The sequence below is a fragment of the Conger conger genome, chromosome 13, assembly GCF_963514075.1.
Source record: "Conger conger chromosome 13, fConCon1.1, whole genome shotgun sequence".
Lineage (NCBI taxonomy): Eukaryota > Metazoa > Chordata > Actinopteri > Anguilliformes > Congridae > Conger > Conger conger.
Window position 1 is genome coordinate 21566110 of NC_083772.1, and position 26266 is coordinate 21592375.

Sequence of the window (26266 nt, forward strand, 5' to 3'; positions counted from 1 at the left end):
GAGTTGAGAACGATTTTTAAAACTACATATTTATATTTATCGTTATAGCTCTTGGTGTGAGGGATGTGGAGGGTCTCTGAGTTTGGGAACCCGTAGAGAGGGGGGAGGGGCTCACCTGGAACAAGAAGGCATCTCCCAGGGAGTTGCTGAGGCAGAACACAAAGTCCTTTTTGGGGTGTTCTGGGACGGCCTGCACGATGCTGTTCTCCACCCAGACTGCGTGTTTCGGGACGCTGGTGTGGTCGATCCCAGACCGCCCATCTGTCTCGTAGAAGAACAGGGTGCACCCTGGGAGAAATGGAGTGCAGGAAAGGGCTTTGTAATGATGGGACTTATCATTTTTACAGAGCAACAGTTCAGCTTGATAAATCCCACAGGATCGCACATATTAAAGAGATGTGCTGTGAATTGATCGATATCAGCCTGCTCTCCAGTGGCCAAAAATAAGAAGTGCAGCTCAGAAGCTCTCAAAGAGGAAACGATTATTACATAATGCAAGGCTGCGTTTTAAACCAGGTTCATCAGCATTAGCTCTACAACAGGGCCACACCGGTGAAGTCATGTTTACACTCAATAACAGCCGCAAAGGGAATCCTGTCTGGCTGAGCACTGTTTAAATTAAGTGCCAGAGTGACAAAGCCACATAACATACACCGACACACATAATAATGAATATTTTCACACATTTCACAATGCAGTGTAGCTGTGAGCCACTGACCCTGCTAGTGAGACAGTCAGACTGTGAATCCCACAGAGAGAGGGATGAATAAACAGAAAAAGAGATGAACAGAGAGAGGGATGAATAAGACAGAGGGATGAACTGAGAGAGGGATGAACAGAGCGAGAGAGGGATGAATAAGAGAGAGGGATGAACAGAGCGAGAGAGGGATGAATACGAGCGTTTGTCTGAGTGACTGACCTTTGAGGGAGACCCAGTAGTGCTTCCACTTGCGGCGGGCGGCCAGCTCCACCTTCCTGCTCTTCTTGTGAACCAGGAAGTTCTTCACGGCGAGGGCGCCCGCCTTGCGCACGGTTCCCTGGGTGACGCCCAGCAGCGCATCTGATTGGCCGGCCGAGCTGACAGTGCCGGTGCTGTGCTCGTCCGACCCCGCCTCCTCCTGGGCGTCGCTGGGGCAACAGGAGCTCATCTCCAGCTCCTGGCGGAAGTTCTCGTACACGCCCTGCCCGCGTGCCGAGGCCCCGCCCCCCGAGGGCGACGCCGTCTTATACCGCCGCCAGTCAGGCTCCGCCTCCAGCGTCACCCCGTCGATGCCACTGTCGCCGAACTCACTGCCCTCCCCCGCCGTGACATCCTGTACACACACACACACACACACACATACACACACATATACACACACACACACACACACACACACACATACACACATACATGCATGTGCACGTACAAACACACACATACACACACACACACACACACACACACACACACACACACACACATACACATACACATACACATACACGTACAAACACACACATACATACACACACACACACACAGACACACACACACAGGAGAACAGAAGTCAAGGAGCATTCCTTACCCAGACAACAGGCCCCATACACTACCTTACAAATCCTGTCACTCCTACTACTGACCCTCTCACGCGCTCACATGCAGTCTCGCACTCTCGCACTCACGCATACTCTACCTGCAGTAGAGACGGAGGGCTCTGTGCCCGTACAGACAGGGAGGAGGCTGTTCTCCTGAGAGCTCCATGTTGTGGGAACTGAGCCTACCCAAACAGCACTGAGCCCAGCCTGGATCTATCACATTAATCCCAGTGCCCGTCGAGAGGGTGGGAAAACCCCCCGAAACTGCCCCCCACGCCCCAGAGAGAGGCGCACACACACACGCACACGCGCGCACACACCCACACACACACACTGCCTCCCCTCTACCCCCCTGCCAGCTCCGCTCTCTCCTCTCCGACGGCCCAGGGCATGATGGGAGATCGGGGATGTCTCTGCTCCACAAACAGGGGGATCACATGACCCAGTCAGGCGTTCTGCAGGCCCATTCAGCCGAGCCCCAATCGGAGGGGGATCCGCTCAAACCGTCACCCCCAAACAAGCACTCTACCGCCAGCCGCCAATCACCTCGTTACCACAACAACGGGGCCAAGCGCTTCAAAGAGGGAGGGGCTACAGGGCCGTTCCAAAACACTAGGAGTAACCGTCAGAGAGAAACAAACACCACTCTCAGCCAGCAGGGACACAGATTAGACTGCTCTGGGCCGGCTCTAACCGGCCGTTTCTTAAGCGTTTCATTTCTCAGTCCATTAACGTCAGACAAATAGAAATGACTGGCCACTGTGAAAATGAAATGAGAAAAAGATTGTCTTTGCAGGCAGTCTTACTGTGTGTGTGTGAATGTGTGTCCATGAGCGTGAGTGTGTGCATGTGTGCGTTTGTCTGGACATGTGTTCGCTTGTGGATGCACAATGACGGTGGGGGTCCAGTATTGTTCTTCAATGATCAAATTTCCCAATAGTATAGTAATATTATGTTTGGATTCATTATATGTTGCTAGCTAGGGGTACAATTTTGCATTTAGGCAGTTTTCATGCCTTTATTTCTGAGAGTGTATGAACACCTGTCTGTGTGTGAGTGTGTGTCTGTGTGTATGGGTGTGTCTGTCAGGGGTGAGAGACTTGTTGGGTACAAATGAGTGAGTAGGGTGAGTGAGTGAAGGAGCAAGTGAGTGAGTGTGTATGGGTGTAGGGGTGTGTCTGTGTGTGTGAGTGAGTGAGTGAGTGTGTATGTGTGTAGGGGTGTGTCTATGTGTGTGAGTGAGTGAGTGAGTGTGTGTGTGTGGGTGTATGGGTGTGCCTATGTGTGTGAGTGAGTGAGTGTGTATGTGTGTGTGTGTGTGTGTGTGTGTGTGGGTGGGTGTATGGGTGTCTGTGTGTGAGTGAGTGAGTGAGTGTGTATGTGTGAGAGAGTGAGTGAGTGAGTGAGTGTGTGTGTGTGTGTGTGTGTGTGTGAGTGAGTGTGTATGGGTGTATGTTTGTGTGTGTGTGTGTGTGTGTGTGTGAGTGTGTATGGGTGTGTGTGAGAGAGTGAGTGAGTGAGTGTGTGTGTGTGAGTGAGTGTGTATGGGTGTATGTTTGTGTGTGTGTGTGTGTGTGTGTGTGTGAGTGTGTATGGGTGTGTGTGTGTGTGTGTGTGTGTGAGTATGTGTGGGTGTATGGGTGTGTCTGTGTGTGTGAGTGAGTGTGTATGTGTGTGTGTGTGTGTGTGTCTGTGTGAGTGAGTGAGTATGTGTGGGTGTATGGGTGTGTGTGGGTGTGTGAGTGTGTGTGGGTGCGTGGGTGTGTCTGTCTGTGTGTGTGAGTGTGTATTGGTGTATGGCTGTGTGTGTGTGTGAGAGTGTGTGTGAGTGTGTGTGGGTGCGTGGGTGTGTCTGTGTGTGTGTGTGAGTGTGTATTGGTGTATGTGTGTGTGTGTGTGTGTGTAAGAGTGTGTGTGGGCGTATGGTTGTGTGTGTCAGGGTTGAGAGACGCGTGGGGCGGGCCTCACCTGCGTGGTCTGAGCCCTGCGGCCGTGCATGCTGGCACACAGCACCCCCTGCTGGACAGACGGGCCCTCAGACAGGCAGTGTGAGCGGCGGCAGGGCAGGGTGTACGCTCCGTACGCGTTCCCATCATCCTCGGCGGCGCCCTTATCGTCCAGGCCCTGGAGCCCCGTGTGCGGGCCCCCCCGGCCCCGGCCCCGGCCCCCACCTCCCTCGCGGGGGGAGAACTTGGCGAAGCGGTGGTGGGGGTGTGACGGGCGGCGAGGGGGGGTCTTGGGGTCGTAGAGCTGGTCCATGGAGTTGGCCCTGTCCCCCGGGTCCAGGGGCCCCAGGCCCTCGGGGCTGGCTGGGAGCAGACCCCTGCAGTAGTCCCTCTCCTGGGCGATCTCCTCGGTGCTGGTGAGCTGGTCCTGGCTCAGGTCGGACAGGGAGAACTCCAGGCTGTCCTCCCTCCACATGTCTGCGGACTTGGAGCGCTTCTTCTTAAAGCTGGAGGAGTCGCGGGCCCCGTCGCTGGTCCTCTGCAGGTACACGCCCCCCCCGTCCCGCTCCGGGCCGCCCCGCCCCGTCCCGCGCCCCGCCGCCAGCTCGGGGTGGAAGGACACGGGCCGCAGGTTCATGGCCACGCGGTCCACCCAGATGGGGCTGCCGAAGTGGGGCAGGAGCGGCCCGCCCTCGTTGAAGGGCTCCAGCCCGCTCTCGGCCAGGGACTGCGGGATGCTGGGAGTGCTGCTCGAGCGCGTGCTCGTCTCCGAGTTCCGGTGCTCCAGCTTCCCGGAGGACGGCTGCCGGGAACGCCGTGACTGCTTCCCGGAGAGCCTCAGGGAACGGGACATGTGCTTCCGGGACAGCTGGCCCGGGCCGCCGCCGTAGAAGGCCTGGTCGCCATTCTGGCTCTCTACATTACCCATGATTCAGCGTCTGCGAGAGGAAGAGTCAAAAATAACACACTACATTATTACATTACATTACATTAAAGGCATTTAGCAGACACTCTTATCCAGAGCGTAAATGAACCCAGGGACAAGTACGTATGTTATTAGGTGACTCCTATACCCAAAGCGACTTGTAATTGATTAGACTAAGCAGGGGACAATCCTCCCCTGGAGCAATGTGGGGTTAAGGGCCTTGCTCAACGGCTGTGTAGATCCTATTGTGGCTACACTGGGGATTGAACCACTGAACTTCCGGGTCCTGTAGTCATGTACCTTGGTCACTACAGACTCTGGTCACAACTGCCGTATTTTTCATCAGGAAGTCCAGCAGGCAGCCATCTCCCCCAGGGGCACGCTCAGATCTAATCACATTTAATCAACGGCCACATTTGGTTCTGTGACCGCTAGTGCTAGATCAGCCATTACAAACCCCACACAGCCTCGGGAGAAACCTCATTATCTCTGCTGTAGTTTAACATCTCTGAGATCTGTCTCCAGTTAATTTTTTAAGTTATTTCCCTCACATTACCTAAAAGCCCCGTAGAAAATGAGGAATCATTCAGCGCATCACATTTCTGACAGAAATAAATGTCTTGTAATGAGGCGAAAATGCATCCCGAAAATCAAATGAGATGAAGAGGGTTGCTTTTGAGCACAGATCATTTTGTGGAGTGTGGCCCCGTGTGTGTGTTCAGACAGCTGATGCTGCTGTGAGTGTGTGAGCTGCAGGCGAGAGCGTGTGAACGCGTGAAAGCACACCGGGCCTCTCATGTATCCCACTCGCTGCGTAGCCGGCACGTCTGGCTCCGCAGCGCATCCGGCCTCAAACGCTCAACGTTTAAAAGTGCGATTCCCAGGGTGTGTGAAATTATCCTCTGAGGCAGCGTCACAGGGAGAACGTGAAATCAGAACGCTCGGCGTTCTCAGCACCTGCTGACGGAGGATTACACGCGGTTTGTGCCGTAAAGCGCGGGATTAAAGACCAGGGTGTAGCACAAGGGGACCACACATGCAGAGCGATACTGGCATGTTTACACGCACACGGGACACCACAGACATGCTAACGCAGCCTAACACAGGCAGCACGGAGCCAGTAAATAAGTGACACTTTGACTGCAGAGGTAATTTATTTATTTCTATTTACAGGGCTCTACAGTGTTCCCATGTTGGGTGCATTTTTTCTTGAAAACTGATTTAGGAGCACATCTCCTTAGTGTGCTCATCAATGTTTCAACTGTGTTCAGTATCTCCACACCCAGCTGCAGCCAGTACGGCGGCCAGTAGTCTCCTTCCGAAAGAGAAAAATAGCACTCGCTCCCTCGCTTTCTCTCTAAACCAAGTCCTTTTCTCACATTTAAAGCTTTCTATTTAAACTCTTCCTGCTCTGCTCCTTTGCTGACTGAATTGATTTCCACACAGCAGGATCCAGACCCTGGGCTGAGACAGGTAAGAGAGTGCATGCGTATAAGGACTGGTCAATACAGCTACATGGCTTTGTTTAGCTAGCTGTCGATGGCATTGATGCGCTCCTCCCACTAACAGTTCTCCTGTTGTCTTTAGCGAAATGTCACTGTTAAATGTGCCAGGTGCTTTCAGCCTGCATCACAGAGAGCTGAAACACTCAAACACAGTAAAACAGTGTAAGAAACCACCAAAATATAATAAAGACAAACAAAACATTGTCGAAAACAAGTTCTTACGACTTTAAGAACAATGGCATCTATGTTGCTACGCCTATTAACACTGACTAGCAGATTTCACTGATTGATACAGTTTACAGCTAGCCACTTACACCAAAATATGTTCATACGGCAGCCCTTTTAAGAATTTTTTTCCAGGTTGTACTTTTTTTCAAGGTAATTATATTTTTATGCTTTTTCCATTTTCCTCTGCACTATTACACAGCTGGAGACGTTTTAAAAATGAAAAGTAAAATCTGCATGCTGGTGTACAACAGCTCATGATACACAAGCTAGCGTTCGAGTGTTTGTACGAATGGACTGAGCGATGCACATTGCCATGAACACACCACACTGCCCCAGTGTTCAGAGCACAGACCCTCAGGTTTGAGTAGACAGAGTAACAGGGAAGGGCCTGTACCAAGTGGTTCCTCTAGAGCCAGTGTGAGTGGCAGGGCATATCAGTGCCCCCCAGTGAAGCAGATCAGGGCAGCATGCAGCCTAGTGGCTAAGGTACATGACTGAGACCCGGAAGGTTGCTGGTTCAAGCCCCAGTGTAGCCACAATACGATCCACAAAGCTGTTGGGCCTTTGATCAAGGCCCTTAACCCCACATTGCTCCAGGGGGGGTTTGTCCCCTGCTTAGTCTAATCAACTGTCAGTCGCTTTGGATAAAAGCGTCAGGTAAGATAACAGATTATTATTATTATCATGGTCCTGTTTCCTGCCAGAGAAGCGGCTGTTTAAGAGAACAGCTCCTCCCGGACGGGAGCGGCTGCCGTTATCACCGCGTAGCGGTGCTGAACGTGATGAGAGGCAGGCGGAGCGCGAGTAAACACGCCGTGGAAACCCGCCAGTTAGCACTGAGGTAATCGAAATCAGCGGGGGAGCAGGCTGGCTGGCAGCAAAGCCATGTTATTGTTGACGTCTCGGAGTCTGACTGGGGTAAGGGAGCTTTTCTTAGAGACGCTGTTTGGGGTTAGCACAGGCAGGTGATGTCAGAGCAGAGATCCACAGGCCCAGGGGGGAGTCAGACGCTTTATTCGCTTGGCTGGCAAACAGAAAGGCTCACTTTCCTAACACGCTGGGGTGGGGCGTCTCACAGTGCGTTACGCATACCAGCGCTGACCCTGTTCTTCTGCTCCCCCCCCATCTTGCACACGCACGCACGCACGCACACACACACACACACACACACTCCCACTCAGGTACATGCCACACTGCACAGCCTCTGAGGCTGATTCAACCCGACCACAACTTCACTGACAGAGAGTGTCAGAGGGAGAGAGAGAGAGTGTGTCAGAGGGAGAGAGAGGAACAGAAGAAGAGAAAACACCAGCAGGGAAAAAGCCTGAATGAATAAAGTGAGGGAGGCACTCAGGCTGGTGCAGCGCTGGCAGAGGTCCCACTGCACACTGGACTAACAAACAAAGGTTCCACCGGTCCCCTAGCCCACCCTGTCCCTGCCATATCCTATATCTGCCTGTATCACCTGCCCCTCTCTTTCTATTCATCTCTCCCTCCCTCTTTCTACCTCTCCATCCTCACTCCCCCTGTATCTCTCCTTCTCACACCTTTTCTCTTCCCGTTCTCTCGTTTTCATTCCCTTTCTCCCCTTCTCTTCCTCCCTCTCCCTGTATCTCTCCTTCTCTCATTTTCATTCCCTTCTTCGTCCTTCTCTCCACTTGTCTCACTTCTCTCTCTGTCTCTCTCTCTCTCTCTCTCTCTCTCTCTGGACAGTGCAGTAGGTGACTGGAGGGCACACAGAAATGTCTTATGTAATCAGCAGTGGGAGCTAATTTAGGAAAGATAAAACTCCCTGTAGCTACAAACAGAGAGAGCGAGAGAGAGAGAGAGAGAGAGAATAATCGTCCCCTCTGTGGCACAACCAGACAGCCTCAAACACTGCAGCCTAACAACCAGTGAATAAGAAAACAGAAAGGGTCCACACCACCTTATACCTCCTGGATCAGCCCTCTTCTCCTAAATAAAATGGGGGCAATGGCTCAACTTTCGGGGCAGAAAAAGGGTAAATATATTTCATGAGGAACTTCCCTGCATACTGTAGCTCTTTTTGGTGTTTAATAGTCTAAGCCACATAAGGCACACAATCTACATTCAGCTTCTTAGTTCTAATAAATGAACAGTGGTGTGCCAAATGTGCTCATCTGAATTAAAACATCCCGCGTGATTTAACCGATAGTTCCTGCGGAGAACAGATTACACACTCGCCGTGTCGTTCAACGTTAAGAGTACAGCCCTGAAGGAAGGAAGAAAAACAGAGAAAAGAGCTGTAGTGTTTAATGTGCTGTCAGAAACGCCAAATACACTGGAAAAACTAAAATAGACTGTGACATGTTGGACCATGTTACACAACAGTATGAGTATATATAAAACTAACGCCTCAAACAACCAACAAGAAGCCCCGTTCAGCTCTCTTCGCAGGAAAGAGGTGAGTGACCTATTGTAGAACATGTACGTTCGGAGGGGGGAGAGGGAGTGGGATTCTCAGCGGTACAGTACTAATGATGGGAGAGGAAGAATAACTGTAGCAGGGCCCTGCCCCCCCCACCCCAACCCCCGGCTCTCTACTGAGGAGGAATAAAGGGCTTATTGTGAGACAGATTACCCACAGTGCACCACCTCCATGAGACGAGCTCCCACCCGCCCCACAGCCTGCCCCAAAACCACGACAGCCCCCCCCCCCCCCCCCCGCCCCAGGGGGCCCAACAATAGAGCCACCTTCATCTCAGCAGGGGACCCACATCACAACAAGGTCGGTGGCATTCACAAGCGCTCGCTGTGATAGGCCGACATTCACGAATGCTCGCTGTGATAGGCCGACGTTCACAAACGCTTGCTGTGACAGGCTGACATTCATAAACGAGCGCCCTGATAGGCCGACATTCACAAACGAGCGCCCTGATAGGCCGAGGACAGCGGCACAGAGGCAGGCTTTCAGAGAGAGGTACATTATGACCCAGTCCCAGCACAAACAGGAGATAAAAGCCCACATCACATTAATGAGCCCAAACATATTTCCACAATGCGGGGGAGGAACTCGAGACGCTCTAATGTAAATCCCTCTCTAAAGAATGTGTGTTTTCTCCGCAGTTGGAGAACAAGACTCTCTCTCCCGCTGTTGGAAGAGTCTGGTTAACAGTTGGGGAAGGGAAAAACACCTGGAGGGGAGAGTATATTGAGTAGTTACCAACCAAAGGAAGTCTGTTCTGACAAAGGCTGGGTATGCCAGCCCTATTGTCACATTAAAACGTTGGTTTTGGAGCATTACATCAAGTGTGGGAGGTGTTCACAGTCTCTACTCTTTTTCACTCTGCCTGGTGTTTGTGCGTCTCTCCGGACATTTCAGGAGTCACCACAGAGCCATGAACATTGGAGTAAAACATCCGTAGATACAGAGGCAGAGCAAAGACAAAGTGAAAACACAAAAGTTCTGGCACCACAAAGTGCCCACAGAAGGCCTCTTGAACACACTGCTTTCGTTTTAATTTAATCTCTTCATTTTCTTTCTTTCTTTAATTTCCCTGGCGGATCGACTTTCTTTCTTCTGCATCTAAACACTTTGTCCAACTCTGTCCGTCGTTGTAATGGGACATTACGCACTCTAAATGTGAAGTATGGAGCACGTACACATACAACAGCAGGCCACAGCTATGCACCAACCAAACTAACATTGACAACATCGATCTTACACGGGCTTGAGCAATATTTGAAACTGGAAAATGGTAATTTTCTAGCAGCCACTGAAACAGCTGCTCCAAAACACCCAAATTATATTAAAAAAACAACAATTAAAACACACGCTTTAGTGGCAAACCTGTAGAAAGAAAGTTTAACAATTTGCTCTAAAAGCTTTGCAACGTGTCACTTTTTAAACAAAAGTCTGTCGGCGCACACATTAATTTTAAAGTGTCAATCATATTTGGGATGTGTGAGAATACCGTGACATCCAGAAAATAAACACCTTTCAAACATCATTCCGGTTGCTTCACCTTTCCCACCTTTTCCAGGTAGAATTCCCAGCATGGGCTGCGTCTCCCAGCGTAGGTATTCCGGAGGGGCCTCCACACACGGTCGTTTCGGGCATTTGTCACGGAAGACCACTTAAACCGAATACCAAAGCACGCTGGGACACGTGTGGAGTGAGTCCGTCCTGAGGCCCCCCTTGCCTCCTGGATGTCAAACCCCTCACAATGCAGAGGTGTCAAGGACAAGATCTGAGGCGCAATGACATTTCTGCCCCAGAGCCAAAACCCGCCGTACGGATTTTCAATAAAGCAGAGCTTTGAGAGGACAGAGAAGCACCTGGAAAGACATTCCACAGCTGATCTCCAGGTTTATGTGGAAAGGGGAAAAAGCCATTCGCTTTTACCTGATGGCTTACGAATGGTTTCTTACGCTGTAAAAACGGAAAGGTATAAGCTGGCATTTCCTCCTCCGTGACTGGGATCCGTCTGCACATATCTCTGGTGTTTATGGCGGTATTTCAGCTAAAACACAGGCGGTTCAGGCTAGCTGAAGCGTCTGTTCAGCTCTACCTATATGTCACGACCGTGAGAGCAGAGACCCATTAACCCAAGCCCCCCCAGGCTGCTTTCAGTTCCCAAGGACCGCGTCTGACAGAGAGAACCACTCACTAGGAGTCTAAAAATGGGGGGGCTTTGGAGGGGTGGGGGTATGGCATTCGCTAAAAAGGAAAGACTCTGCAAAAAGTAGGGCATCCTTGTCTGTGTATAATTCTTCAGTGACAATATGAAGATCTACAATGGCTTTTTTTCCCCCTCAAAACCAGTCTGCCTGTTTGTCATACTTCGTTACAGCTTTTTAAAAGTATACTTTGTTTAAAAAAACCTGCAGGCAGTAACCCCTCACGTGTAAGCCTTCTGCTAGCACGTTAATGGCATCGCATGATTTGTCAGCCCACACCTTTGCTCAGAGCGACTTAGAGAGCACGCATTCTCTTCCACATGCCCTCCACTGACACAGGTGGACAGAACACGATACCTTTCTCCCTCAGGGAGAAAAGGGCTTAAAAAGAAAAAACTCCAGCCGTATTGAATGTGAAAAATGAGGAAAAATACATTTACTTGGACATGAAAACCAACACAATTCAGTGTGACACCTTCATCAAGGTTTCGAAACCAAGTGACGGTCACTCAAAGGGGATGATGGGAAATGAAGTTCACTGAGGCATTGGTGAAGTCACCAGTCCCAGGATCAAATTAAATGATCCCAAAAGTGGAAAGCCCGCCAATCTGCTCCCCATTGCAGGCGCAAAAGCACCAGGAAAGATCAATAGAGCACAGAAAATATTTGAATCCAAACCATATTTCAACCAGGGTCTGGTATCGCCTGTGCCCCATTCTAGACTGAATCTTTGGTACCCTAAATGCGAATGGATCGAGGTTCTTTTACTGCATAGCTGCCCTTACAAAAGCTTTGTTATCTCTGGTGAACTGCAAGCTTATTTTCTTAAATGGAGGCTTATCTAGCTTTGCCTCAGTCCATGGTGTGGCCTTTCAGAAAGTCAGGGATTATAACTGTTCAGTTAGATAGAGACAGATTATGTAGCGCTTTTTTCGACACTCAAAGTGAAACCAGGGAGCCCCCTACTCTTTTGCCAAGAGTGTCAGGGGATCTTTAATGACCGCAGTGAGTTAGGACCTCATCTCATCCGGTACTCTCTGGCCTCACACGTGTGAATGACCGGACCTCACACCTCCCCCATTGGTGCAGAACACCATGAATGCGCTCATCACACTGCTACACACTGAGGTACACACTGAGGTACACACAGAGGTACACACAGAGGTACACACCGAGGTACACACAGAGGTACACACTGAGGTACACACAGAGGTACACACAGAGGTACACACCGAGGTACACACAGAGGTACACACCGAGGTACACACAGAGGTACACACCGAGGTACACACGAGGTACACACCAAGGTAACTCCAGGGTTTAACATTTTCCATCCAGTTTCATTTTCTAACAAAAATAAATACATTTTAGTTTTATTAGCATCAGTTTCTCTGTCCAAATCTGCCTTTACGGATTGTTCTGGAAAGTTGCTGACAATAAAGGTTTGATCCCGTTTTTTTGTTTCTTTGTTTCTTCTTTTACGAGGGGATTAGCTTTCGCTTGCGAACTGGAGCTGTAACCTTAGAGACGGAGCAGGAGAAGCAGCTGGGGGCTGTTACAGGGAGTGTACGGAACTGGCACACGCAACGCGTACTCAGACAAAGGTACAAAAGTGCAGAAAAAGGGTACAAAAGCTTGTCTCTGGGGCGGTACCCTATAGGTACATAACATTGTACACCTAGCTAGCAATATATAATGAATGTGTTTTTTGTCTGGAAAGCATACTTTGTTTGTACCCAAAGAGAACATTACTGTACTTTCAGGGCACAATTTGATCCTTGAAGAACACAAATGTACCTCCACTGTCACTTCATTTCTGAGAGTGGGATTGGTCCTGAATCTGACACAGAACTGAAACACAGTATAATGTTCACAAATAAACCAGCTGGAACACTGGGACATATGGAAATACATTGAAGGTAAAACTTAAATGGTCCTTTCGTATAACTAGAAATAAATACATAAAGGCAAAGATAAATAGAAATAAAGAAAATTATGTAAAGGGCTCCAAGGCTCTGACATTTTGAAGAAGAAAAAACATTGATCTTGAAGGTGACCAATTACATGAGGGGATACATCACGATCCATTCCCCGCCCCCAAAGTCTGGAAAATCAGCTGGACCTGCTAACGAGTTAAACCAGCCTGTACAGGTCACATGGGTCATCGCTCTGTGCCCGCCCCAAACCTTCTCTGCCAGCTCTCTTTACGATCTCATGCACGCCGTATTTCTGGGACTAAATAAACGGCGCGGCCATCGCAGCTCCCGCCCCATCACGCGCACCGTGGCCGCCCCTGCGCCCCCCGCCTGACGGCCCCAATCTGTAATCCATCTCTGAATGACGCGGTGGAGCGACGCGGTTAAACACTGCCTGCCCAATTTAACACGCACGCTGGACGCTCAAATCACTCTGCGTAACACTGACAGGTTACACGCGGTCCTGTCAGATGTATGCTTCATGTCCCGGTATGCTTCATTGGGTCTGATTGTATGCAATCATTTAAGAGTGGAATCTGGTGTATGTGTGGGTGTGAGTGCGTATATGTGTGTGTGTCTGTGTTTGCGTGTGCGTGTGTACACGTGTGTGTGTGTGTATGCCTGCCTGTATGTTTTACTGCACACAGCTCTACAGAGAGCGCTGGACTGGGAGAGAAGACCAGGGAAGGCTACGAGCCTTTTAACAGAACGAGTGAGTCTGCAGTGTGTGTGTGTATGTGTCTGCAAGAGCCCTGTCTGATGAAGTGTGAAATTACTACGCAAACACGGGAAGTGAAAGCACAAAATAAGTTTTTTTCAATCAAAGAAAGACTGTCCTTCCCCCATCTTCACCCCAGGTAACCTGTCACCCCCTACACACACACACACACACACACACACACACACACTCTCTCTCTCTCTCTCTCTCTCTCTCTCTCTCTGCTGAGCTGTGGCTATCACACATTCCATCTCTAGCTCGGTCTCTGAGATCAGGCCCTGTGAGTAGAGACAGGGAGGCACAGGCACACAGAGGGCATGAGGGGCCACACAACCAAAATTGCAGCTCCACACAGCTTCCACATATCACACACACACACACACACACACACACACACACACCCACACCCACACACCCACCCACACCCACACACACTGGAGCCACAGAATCCAAACTGCAGCTCCGCACAGCTTCCACATATAAAACCAGACTGAATTATTTATTTATTCATTCATTCTAAGGTCATGAAATGAATTCCTTGCATTTGACCTATCCTAGGTACTTAGGAGCAGTGGGCAGCCACAGTGCAGTGCCCGGGGACCAGCTCCAGTTCTGAGGCCAGTGCCTTGGGTCAAGGACAACAGCAGGAGCACACCATTGGGCAGTTTAGACTCTGTAATTAGCCCAACCTGCATGATTCTGGACTAAGGCCTGCGGGGGAGGGGACCATCCAGGGGACAGTTCCACAGCTGATCGGCTGCCTTTGAAGTCCTTAAATGCTCCTAATGAGAAGTGCAGGACAAGCCCTGGCACCTCCCCTGAGACCAGAGAGAGATTTCAGGGGTCTTCCGTTGAGTGTGGTGATGGAGGGGGGAACAGAGAATGGAGGAGGGGGAAGGGGAGGGGGAGAGGGGCAAACAAAGTGCTCCTTTGACCCTTTAAGGCGTGACATCACAAATATGTGATTGGAATGTTTGTAACTGAACATTCTAAAGTTCTAATGTTGCTAACTAACTGAATATTCTAACACTGGTGTAACAATTTTTGAAAGAAAAAAACATTCCAAATAACCTGCTCTGGAAAGGACTGGAAAAGTATAACAGCACACAACACCCCCAACACAGAACCACCCGCCCCCCATCCCCAAACATTTGGTTTCATACAAAAGGAGGTGAGATTTGACTACTGCTGAGTCAACACTCTCCATGTGTTACTGCACCAGATCTGAAACAAGTGTTAGGCTATGTCAAACGGAGCAGGGTTTTTTTTTTTTGGGGGGGGGGGGGGGGGGGGGATCAGCCCCTTTGTAACCCTTGAGACAGATCTCCACCTGAGTAACTAAACTAGGTTTAATATTAACAGCAACAATGCCAGAGGTAGATAAGACTCTAAAAGGTTTCGGGAGCTGGTGAGGGAAGGGTGAGGCTTCACAAACCATACAATGGGTGGGGCTGTCATGAGCATGCCTTGAGCAAGGCCCTAAACCCCACATTACTCCAGGGGGGATTATTCCACTGCTTAGTCTAATCAACTGTACGTCACTTTGGATAAAAGCGCCAAATAACATGTAATGTAATGTAACCGATACCTTCAGTTTCACATCCCCAAAATGACCCAAAGAGATGCCTCTTTTTCAATGGGGGAAAAAATGCAACCCCAGATCTTAAAAACAGGCAGAAAGTAAGTTGATGCCCTGTGAATCTGAAACTCACAAGTTTAAGCTAAACGCAATTACTTCCTCTGCAGAGATTAGACATGCACAAATACAATTCCTTCACAAGAGGCGGGTAACATGATGATGCAGGGGATTATTCTTCTTCTTTTATCTCCGAGGCAACGTGACAAGCTGGAGCCTGACTTCCCCGCACAGGCAGGTGTAAGAGATACGGCAAAACACCGGCGAACACCACCGCTCTCAGGCCCCAGAACCTCCCGGCGACTTCCTCAGGCTCACAACTGACATTACGCTCAAAGGAGCAGGAGGAACGCTCCCCTTCTGCTTCTCACGCGAGACGAGGCGTCGCTCAACATTAACAATGCACAGGCTCTACCCACGATGCACAGGGAGAGCCACGATGCACAGGCTCTACCCAGGATGCACAGGGAGAGCCACAATGCACAGGCTCTACCCAGGATGCACAGGGAGAGCCACAATGCACAGGCTCTACCCACGATGCACAGGGATAGCCACAATGCACAGGCTCTACCCATGATGCACAGGGAGAGCCACAATGCACAGGCTCTACCCACGATGCACATGAAGAGCCACAATGCACAGGCTCTATCCACAATGTACAGGATATACCCACCCTTCTTCTTCTTCTTCTTTTCTCACTCTCTCTCACCTTTCCCATCTCTCCCTGTTAGTCTGTGCATCCATCCGTGTCTGTACTTCGTCTCGTCTTAAAACAAGTCTGAACTTGTGAATGTTTATTTAGTTTCGGTTATATTCTTCCCTTAGTCTTGTGAATTATGATTTTGAATAAAAAATAAAGTTGACGTGCCAAGAGGAGGAGTAATCCAACGTGACCTACAAGTGCAGAAATTACTAAAAAAAGGAAAAAAACAAGAAAAAAAAAAAACAAGCACGGTCTCGACCCACAAGGCACCTGGAGAATGCAGGGGGCAAGCAGCACAGCGACAGGACTGAGCTCACAGTGGGGTACCATACTGAGCGAGTCATTTACAGAGGGCAATAACACGGGACAGAGCCATTGTTTCCTGGGCTCTTCTTTTTCCCAGCAGAGCGTAGGGCAGACCTTCGTTTCAGGCGAAACGCAAATGACAAAAGCCACTGGAAGCGGGGGGGGAAACGCACACAACACACCCAGGTCCTGGGAGAGCCAGGGCGTGCGCTCTAAATCTCCCTCCACAAAGCCTGTCCCTTCCAGGTCAGTGAGCGGGAACCACAGCCCCATCTCCCTTCTGCTGGCAGACTGTAACACCGCGCCTCCGTTTACACAACCCCCGAAAACACGGACGCACGGCCAGAGACACGCTCGCAACAACTGGGTCAATACCAGGAAAGAGCTCCCGCTCTCCCACTCCTCTACAGGACACAAACTCTCCCAGCTCCCACTCCCCACTCCACCCTTTCATTTCTCTCTGAAAGAAACAGATCCATCGGAGGTAACGGAAAATCGCAGACGTATCAAAGCTGCCATTTCTGCCAGCTGTTGAGAATGCCAGCTTAAGGATGGAACTTAAGGATGATTAAACCATTATACTGAAAAAGCGCAAACGTATGACAAAGTGCCGCTCTGTGCGAGGTTTAACTGTAAACCTCCGCGACACGGCTGTCGTGTTTCCCCAAGGTGTGCAGAAGCATTCGGTCTGAGGTGCGTTCTCAGAGACAGCCATCTGCTTTGAGACAGCTGCTTTTTATTACCTCCAGCCGGAACGAGACAGGGCAGTAAATTAGCACGATCAGTTATCCAAATGAAGGCGGGGGCCACAGGGCCCCACCCCCTGTACCCCGGACCCGGGGGGGACCCCGCCGCAGCGGGGCGGCCTGTGCAGGGAGCTGTGCAGGGAGCCGCGATGGCCCCCCGATTCGGCCACGCACAGCTGCAGTGAGCCAGGGCAGAAACATCCCGCCCCTCTGCCCCTGGACCCCTCTCTGGAGCACAGTCTCTAATTAGGGCCTTTAATTTCCCCAACCCCCCCTGCAGCACAGTAACAGCCCACTCCGTCAGAGAGCCACAGCCACAGCGCCCCCCCCCTGCAGCACGGTAACAGCCCGCTCCGTCAGAGAGCCACAGCCACAGCGCCCCCCCCTGCAGCACAGTAACAGCCCGCTCCGTCAGAGAGCCACAGCCACAGCGCCCCCCCCTGCAGCACAGTAACAGCCCGCTCCGTCAGACAGCCACAGCCACAGCGTCCCCCCCTGCAGCACGGTAACAGCCCGCTCCATCAGAGAGCCACAGCCACAGCACCCCCCCCCGGCCCGCCCCTCGGCTGTCTCTGTGCGCTCACGTTCCTCTTTGCGCCGCCCGGTTTCGTTTGATTGGCCTTTCGTTTTCGCCGTTGATTTTGGCCTCTTTTAAAACAACCCCTCCGGGTCACATGGGGTGGCTGCTCACCCCTCGAACCCCTGACCCTCGACGGGAGAGTAGGGTGGGGGGTGGGGGCTGACGTGGCGCTTCATTGAAAAGGAAAGAGTGTGAATGCGTTTGATCTTTTCTGTTGACCGACTAAGTCACTTGGGATAAAAGTGTCAGCTAAATATAATGTAAACATGTGACCCTGAACAAGAAAACTCTCCATATCTTAATAAACTCGTGACTTTAGGCAAGTTCAAAGCCATGAGAAATGAGCGTGTGACTGAAGAGGGCACTAAGCTGGATCTACTACTGAACTGTTTGTCCACTCTACACTGTATTATATGTGCATTTCTTCTCACTTCTTACACTCTTAACTTGGTAATGGTGTGCTGTCTTGGCCAGGTCTCCTTCAAAAAAGAGATTATTAATCTCAAGGGACGTTCCTGGTGAAATAAAGGTGCACTGAATTTGTCCTTTCCGTATCCAATGAATACCTAAGGAAGTGATCACTTAGCAGGTGCTTAGTGCTGCTGAAGTGACAACAGGAACAGGGAGACCCCCCTCCCACCAAAAAGTCACACCTTCATTGTGCTAGACAGAAAAAAACATGGGAAATCATGTCGCATCAACGCTTTTTTAATATACTGTATATAAATGACTACATTTTAGTATGCGGTCAGTTTCACTCTAAATGTTCCCTGCAGTAAAATGCTCCTGTTATTAAATATCATTTTTAAAAGACTAATTATTTTAAGTGATTCAAACAGTGGGAGTTTTGTGGGTACTTTGGGCAGGTTCATGTTTGGGTGAACACCGTAGAGTGGATGTGGGTACTCAGGTATGGTGATGAGGTGTTGAAGAGGCAGGTAAAACTGTGCCATCCATCCCTTCCAGGGGAACAATAGACTGTAAAACAGTGATGTGCAAATAAATTACCCAGCTACACATGCCTGTACGTGAAGGACATCTATATATTTGGGCTTTTATAATGAATTTGGGAAATGTGGACCTGTGAGTGTGTTTTACACTGTGTGTCAGTAATGGAATGCATGGTGTCTCTATTTTTCAGTAGCAGTAAGGACAGGGACTTTGCGTGGCTGCTGCTGGATGCTGATGATTCTTTGTGCATTGAGTTTGGCTGCGCTTGTTCATTTGTTTTGAGCTATTTGCATGCATCTGTCTGTGTATGTGCGTGTGTGTGTGTGTGTGTGTGTGTGTGTGTTGAGTGCAATATGCAAGGGAGCCTGCCCCACCCCCCAGGATGAGCCAACAACCCTCCTTCATATCTGCTCAAGATGTGCAGCGCTGGTGCTGTGACCCACACACACAGTTAACCCCTAACACACACACACACACACACACACACACACACAGGCACAGTTAACCCCCCGAAGCACGCAGACACGCACGCACACACCCTCTCCTCTGCGGGAGACAGACTGTGAAACGTGCAGGAACAATGCTCACTTAGACTCTGCTGCATGTCCGGGCAGCAGAACCACTCAACGAACAGCGGACTGCTCACAGGGCTTCATTAAGTCTGCCGCACACCCTCCAAACACGATCCAACAGCCAGCGCCAACAAGGGGAAAAACTCATACCATCACCCTTACCGCATTACATTATCTACCACGAGCGGAAGGTATTAGCCTCAATCGGCGAAATTATATAGGAACAAATATGCTTCCCCTCTTAAAAAAATGTTCCGGAAAAAAGTCATCTAAAGATAAGAAATTACACTGAACTTTTCCTACAAAGGACTATGATAAAAAGAACCCCACAAAACGAACATCTATAAGCAGAGTTTATGACCCAGTGATCATGACTCAGGATCAGTTAGGCTGAGATTAAGGGAATGATTTCCTTCTTAAAGGAGCCACATGCCTCACTATATCGACAGTGACCATGACATTACTCTCTTGGCTGTAGTTCCACACATGGCGGTCCCTTTTAGAAACGGCAACTGACAACATTTGACCATCTTCGTGATTTCACCCATACTGGTTCAGATTCAGTAACTCTGCTGAACTTAATAAATTCACCCAAACAGTGTCAGAAACTGCAACATTTAGAAATTCACCAGACAATCTGAGCTTAATTAACTGCCACCAACAGGCTTCTGAACTCTGTGATCAGTTGACCATGAACAAATACACAACATCTGCAAATCAAACAAACACAATACAATGGAAGTGCAGAGATACCCGAGTGAGGTACACCTGAGACTGAGACTGAGGGGGGGGGTCTGATGGGGCACAGCCCCCTTTGAGGGACGGCTGAGAACCAGAACGCTGATCCTGAGCAGATAAGCCCCAAACAGTAAACACTACAATCCACCTGGCGACTGACCCCCCACCAAAAACAAAAACACACACACACACACACACACACACAGAGCCTCACACTCACAGCCACACACACAGCCACATAGACTAACAGCCACACACACAGATGCTCACACACACACACAACCACACACACGCCTGTATGGAGACATGTAAAAATGCCCTTTGCTTCGACCCGCCCCCCAGTCGCGCTCCATGAGCGCTCCTTGACTTTGACCACCTATTCTAATTTGCAATTCATACACCCCCCCCCCCCACACACTGCCTCACAATACCCCCACTCTCCCTGCATTGTCATTACAACGGTGTGCTCACACAGACGGCATTGTTTTGTCTCCTGTGGATCAGTGACTGGCATAATGGGGTCTGCCCCAGAGCCCCACGGTAACACACGTCCCCCAAACGCGTCGCTACGGAGGGGAAACATGCCAAATCAGCAGAGCGATACGATCACACACACACACACACACACACACACACACACACGCACACGCACACGCACACGCACACGCACACGCACACGCACACGCACACACGCACACACATACGCAAACCACCTCAGGAAGTGATCTCCACATCACCTGCAAGGGTACCTGTCTGCATGCACAACTTCGAAAACAGACATACTAAAGACGGCGTGACACGGCCGTACAAAGCAACACGCGTGTTTTAGTGAAATCCTTCCCCTCAATACCAGGCTCTCCCCTCCCAAAAAAAGAGCAGCAGATGGGAGAAAAGCCCTCTCTTTCAGGATCTTAACACCTCCATGGGGAGCGAGGGGTACGGAAGCCAAGGTACCATTTGCTCTAGACAGCTGAATAGCGCACACACACAGCCCTTAAAAAACAGCAGAAACAGCAAAGTGAGAGAATGAATTAAAAAAGAGAAATGCGGTCTCGGTGAGTTGCCATACCTTGTCAGCAGCTGCCAGACGGCACTGCCCTCCCCCTCTCTCCCCCCGGTTCAGACGGCGCAGAGAAATTCCCACATCACCAGCGGGGAGATCTCACACTCCATTCCTGGCCCGACACTCTCCCTTAAACTCCACAGCAGACTGACTGACTCTCGCATGTGAGGATGAGTACTGAGGGGTAGAGAGGGGTGTGTGTGTGTGTGTGTGTGCCTCTCTCTCTCTCCCCCCTCTCTCTTTCTCTGCACCCTCCCCTTTCTTACTCCCTCCCTCCCTGGATCTCCAGTTCCATCTACCCTGCACAGAGGACCTGACTGCAGGCAGGAATGTCTGTTCCGCTGCTGTAAGTCCTGGGAGCGCCTCTGTCTCCTACATAATTGCACTGAACACTACTCAGTAGGAGGCAAGTACTTCACACACACACACACACACACAAACACACACACACACACACACACACACACACACTCGCGCGCAGACACACTCACACTCCACACACATACACGCGTGCAGACACACTCATACTCCACACACATACAGACAGGCGCACACACAGTCTCTCAAACATACTTACACACGTGGACACACACACACATACACTCACCACGAACACATGCGAACATACACGCGCACACACACAGAGCCCATCCCGGTGCACACACCTTCAGGAAAGTCCAGCCCCCTCAACACAATTCGCTACGTCCCCTCTCCTCCTCTCCCCCTCCCCCGCTCCACTAAAACTGGTGCCTAAAGGCAAAGTTTACACAAGTGAACTCACCAAATTCATTAAAAGCGTGAAACAAACAGAACATATTTGGGCAGCTTCATCACCAGACAGGGAGACAGAGAAACAGTGTGGGTAAAACAGTCTTTCATCACCTCTGACTGATACATAGGGATATTCTGGCAGCCACAGAGCTGAATGCTACTCATTAGCGTAGCGTGGTTTCACACAGTAAAGTGGTATAAACATGAGTGCTACTCATTATCGTAGCGTGGTTTTACACAATAAAGCTGGTATGAACATGAGTGCTTCTTTATAGCATAGCGTGGTATCACACAGTAAAGCAGTATAAACATGAGTGCTACTCTATAGTGTAGCATGGTTTCACACAATATAACGGGTATGAACATGAGTGCTACTCTATAGTGTAGCGTGGTTTCACACAGTATAACGGTATGAACATGAGAGCTACTCTATAGCGTAGCATGGTTTCATACAGTAAAGCAGTATAAACATGAGTGCTTCTCTATAGTGCAGCGTAGTTCGACACAGTATAATGGGTATGAACACCAGTGCTACTCTATTGCGTAGCGTGGTATCACACAGTGAAGCCGATATGAACATGAGTGCTACTCTATAGCGTAGCGTGGTATCACACAGTAAAGCTGGTATGAACATGAGTGTCAGCTGAGAGGCGTGATTACCATCAACCTCTGGAATAGAACACCTAACCGCCAAACGGCTGTGGCCTTGTTGTCATAGCACCGGCAGTGTCGTGAGCCGGTGAACGTCATGGATGACAACCGTGCCCTCTTCGATTTGGGAGAGAGAGAGAGGGAGAGGGAGAGAGAGAGAGAGGGAGAGGGAGAGGGAGAGGGGGGGTAAGAGAGGGGACAGAGGAACAACGTGAGTGAAGGAAAGAGTGAGAGTTAGAGAGAGAGAAAGAGAGAAGGGAGAGAGGGAAGGAGAAAGAAATGGAGAGGGGGACAGAAGAAGAGACTGAGAAAGAAAGGGAGACTGGGAAGAAAAGAGGGAGAGGGAAGGAAGAGAGGGAGAGGGTAGAATGCTAACACACACACACACAGACATTTCAGCCAAGCAGCAAATTAATTCACCACAGGAAAACAGTATTCCACCTGAATAATTTACATACATACGGTAACCAATTCTACCACACCTAACAAGGTGATAATGTGGCAGCTGCCCATGTCACTCAAATGGCAGAGAATCAAAGGTTTGTATTTCTATAAAGATCTGCGATCCAAATGCTATTTACACGCTTCGACATCGTGACTACATGACGCATTTGTGGCACATTACCACTGTCACAGACAATAAAGATCTTCAGTAATCTCAGATAAATAAATACATTGTGTTAAAGGTAAAATAGGTAAGATTTTTTCTGTTAAAACATTGTAAGTGTAAAATTGTAGCAGTGTAAAACCATTGTAAATCCCTTCCTATCATTGAAAAAGGCCAACTGACATGTTGACTCACCCTTTGCCTGTGTTTATAGTTCTGAAATTCAGGTTTCTAAATATGCAGTTGAGGGGCTGGCACTCTGGACCAAAACATCATATAGCTGTACAATAATTCAAGCTCATTGGTTGAAAATTGAGATACAGTACTGTGCAAAAGTTTTAGTCAGGTGTGGGAAAAATGCTGTAAAATAAGAATGCTTTCAAAAATAGAAATGTTAATAGTTTATTTTTATGAATTAACAAAATGCATGAACAGAAGTGAATGAACAGAAGAAAAATCTAAATCAAATCAATATTTGGTGTGACCACCCTTTCCCTTCAAAACAGCATCAGTTCTTCTAGGAATACTTGCACACAGTTTTTGAAGGAACTCGGCAGGTAGGTTGTTCCTAATATCTTGGAGAACATGTTCCTCCAACATGGAAACGTGTTCCTTCATTGAAGAATTGGCCGCAATTCTTCAATGAAGACCACTTCTGATCAGACTTCTCCACACAGTAGATGGGTGTACCTGGGTCCCACTGGTTTCTGCCAATTCTGAGCTGATGGCATTGCTGGACATTTTTTGATTTCGAAGGGAAGTAAGCATGATGTGTCTTTCATCTGCTGCACTAAGTTTCCTTGGCCGACCACTGCGTCTACGGTACTCAACGTAGCCCGTTTCTTTGTGCTTCTTCAACAGAGCTTGGACAGCAAATCTGGAAACCCGTCTGCCTGGAAATTTCTGCCTGGAGAGATCTTGCTGATGCAGTATAATGACCTTGTGTCTTGTTGCTGTGCTCAGTCTTACCATGGTGTATGACTTCTGACATTAAACTGCCTTCAGCAACCTCAACTTGGAAGCAGAGTTTGGCTGTTCCTCGCCCAATTTTCCCCCTCCTACACACCTGTTTCTGTTTCAGTTAATGATTGTTTCAACCTACATATTAAATTGATGATCATTAGCTCCTGTTTGGTATAATTGGTTAATCACACACCTGACTATATGCCTACAAAACCTGACTTTGTGCAAGTGTACCTAGAAGAATTGATGCTGGTTTGAAGGCAAAGGGTGGTCACACCAAATATTGATTTGATTTAGATTTTTCTTCTGTTCACTCACTTTGCATTTATTGATAAAAATAAACTATAAATATAGCTATTTTTGAAAGCATTCTTAGTTTACAGCATTTTTTCACACCTGCTTAAAAGGTTTTGCAAAGTACTGTAATTGCCACAGCCAATGGTGTTTCAACGTCAGCATGTTCAGAGAGAAGGGGTGGGATAAACAGTGTTGTGGTTTGATGGTGTTTGTTGCTGAAATTCCTCTCTTGACCGTTAGAAGTCCGAAATTACCTATTGTACCTTTAATTATATTTAGGTTGCTGCATATTGGGTGTATACACGGAGTGTGAGCTCAGTGATAGGCTAGCATTGCCAGGACTTTCATTCCAAGGGAAGAACCCTGAGGAAAAAGAAGGATCACAAACTGCAACCATGAAATTCAATAAACGTCTGAAAAACACAAGGCGCATCGCATTCAGAGCATGTCACCAAAGTCTCTTCATTCATAATTCATAATCTCTCCAAAAACCATGAAATGACTCAAATTCTAAAAAAAAACAAAAACAACTGCAAACCAAAAAAAACACAAATTTGGCATCAATTGCTTTTTTTTTAGTATCGCAGCATAAAGAAAATAAACATGATATGGCAGCCAAGCTCACTGTGACAGGTTTGGACTTGCCTGAGTAAGTTAAGGGAGAGGGTCTGTGTGTGTGTGTGTGTGTGTGTGCGTGTGTGTGTGTATGAGTGTGTCTGTGTGTGTGTGTGTGTGTGTGTGTGTGTGTGTGTATGTGTCTGTGTTTGTGTGTTTGTGTGTGTGTGTGTGTGTGAATGTGTATATGTATGTGTGTGTGCATGTGCATGTGTGTCTTTGTATGTGTGTGTGTGTGTGTATGTCTCTTTTTGTGTATGTGTGTGTATGTGTGTGTATATGTGTGTGTTGAGGCAGAGGGAAGCTCAGGCAGTCATTGTGTGTGTTTGTGTGTGTGTATGTCCCTCTCTTTGTGTATGTGTGAGTGTGTATGTGTGCATATGAATGTATGCGTGTGTGTGTGTTTGTCTGTGTTTAGGGTTTAGGCACAGGGAAGCTCAGGCAGTCATTGTGATTTGTGTACTCAGGGCAGGCGAGCGTTGACGTTAGGCTGTTTGCGCTCTTCAAAGTGCATTGTTGTGATGCACATGGCTGAACGGCTGCCTGTCTGTGTCTAAAGAGCAGAGGTCCTCCCTGAATCAGCCATGTACAGAGAGATCCCGCAACTCTCGCTTAGGGCTGTGCGATATATTGTATATTTATTGTCATTTTGATATGAACAGGCAGACTAAACACCTCGCAAAACACTGCTTGAACTGCGATGAATAGTACTGATTTAAATTCATGTTAAATTGATTGGCTCTTCATGTATAATATGTACATCTCTATAGTGTGTGCATGTTGGAAATAATGCATTTCATTTTTTTAATTCAGTGGGCATAGGCTCATCATTGTCCGGGGTCTATGTTAGCAGTGTATCTTTAAACATTAGAAAGACATTTAAACTGTGCACACTTCAATCAATACTGGTCATCGCAATATTCAACAACGTCATCGTATATTGCATATTCTGATCATATTGTGTAGCCCTTTCAGGTCTGAGATCACAAATATGTGATTAGAGTGTTGTTACCAGAACATCTAATGCTGATGCAATAATCACACCTGCAGCACGGAGTCAGTATTCCATGGAACGTTGAGTAAAACAAAGGGTTCTACACTGGAATCACATACTGTGGGAAAGCGTTCGGTCATATGGATTAATGCAGTCCATGCTTCTGGCTGGTTCTTGGAGCACTTTGGGAATTCTGTTGCCACAACAGGATTGTCTATCGAGTAATCTCCGCAAGCCCTACCAGGAGAAAACAGCTGCATGGACGCAAACTGAATTCAGACTCACTGTTCTCACTCCAGAAGTCTAGCATTTCATCATAGCACGGAGACACAGGGCTCATTCCACTCGCTTATTTTTCAGCTCCTTGCTCTTAGCTCCACCCATTGGGGAGGCAATAAATAAATAAATAAATAAAAAAAACAAGTGGGGAAAAGGAGGTGAAGACAGGGGAATCAAGAAAACATGAATGAGGAAAATAGTAAAACATGGCATATGCATGGCAGATGGGGAGAGGTGGATCCACAGGTCTCTCACTTATGAGTCACACTTTCCGAAA

The 26266-nt window shown here is 48.8% G+C and overlaps 1 protein-coding gene across 2 annotated transcripts in view; it reads right to left on the bottom strand.

The window, feature by feature from the left end:
* The window catches only part of LOC133108198 (rho guanine nucleotide exchange factor TIAM1-like), an 82758-nt gene that overhangs the window by 39336 nt on the left and 17156 nt on the right, over positions 1 to 26266 (bottom strand). For both annotated transcript variants that reach the window (XM_061217647.1, XM_061217652.1), the window contains exons 2-4: positions 3547 to 4462; positions 920 to 1313; positions 116 to 288 (exon numbers count right to left, since the gene is read on the bottom strand). In XM_061217647.1, the coding sequence (XP_061073631.1) occupies positions 116 to 288; positions 920 to 1313; positions 3547 to 4452 (1473 nt within the window). In that variant the 5' untranslated portion in view covers positions 4453 to 4462. The remainder of the gene's footprint in view (positions 1 to 115; positions 289 to 919; positions 1314 to 3546; positions 4463 to 26266) is intronic.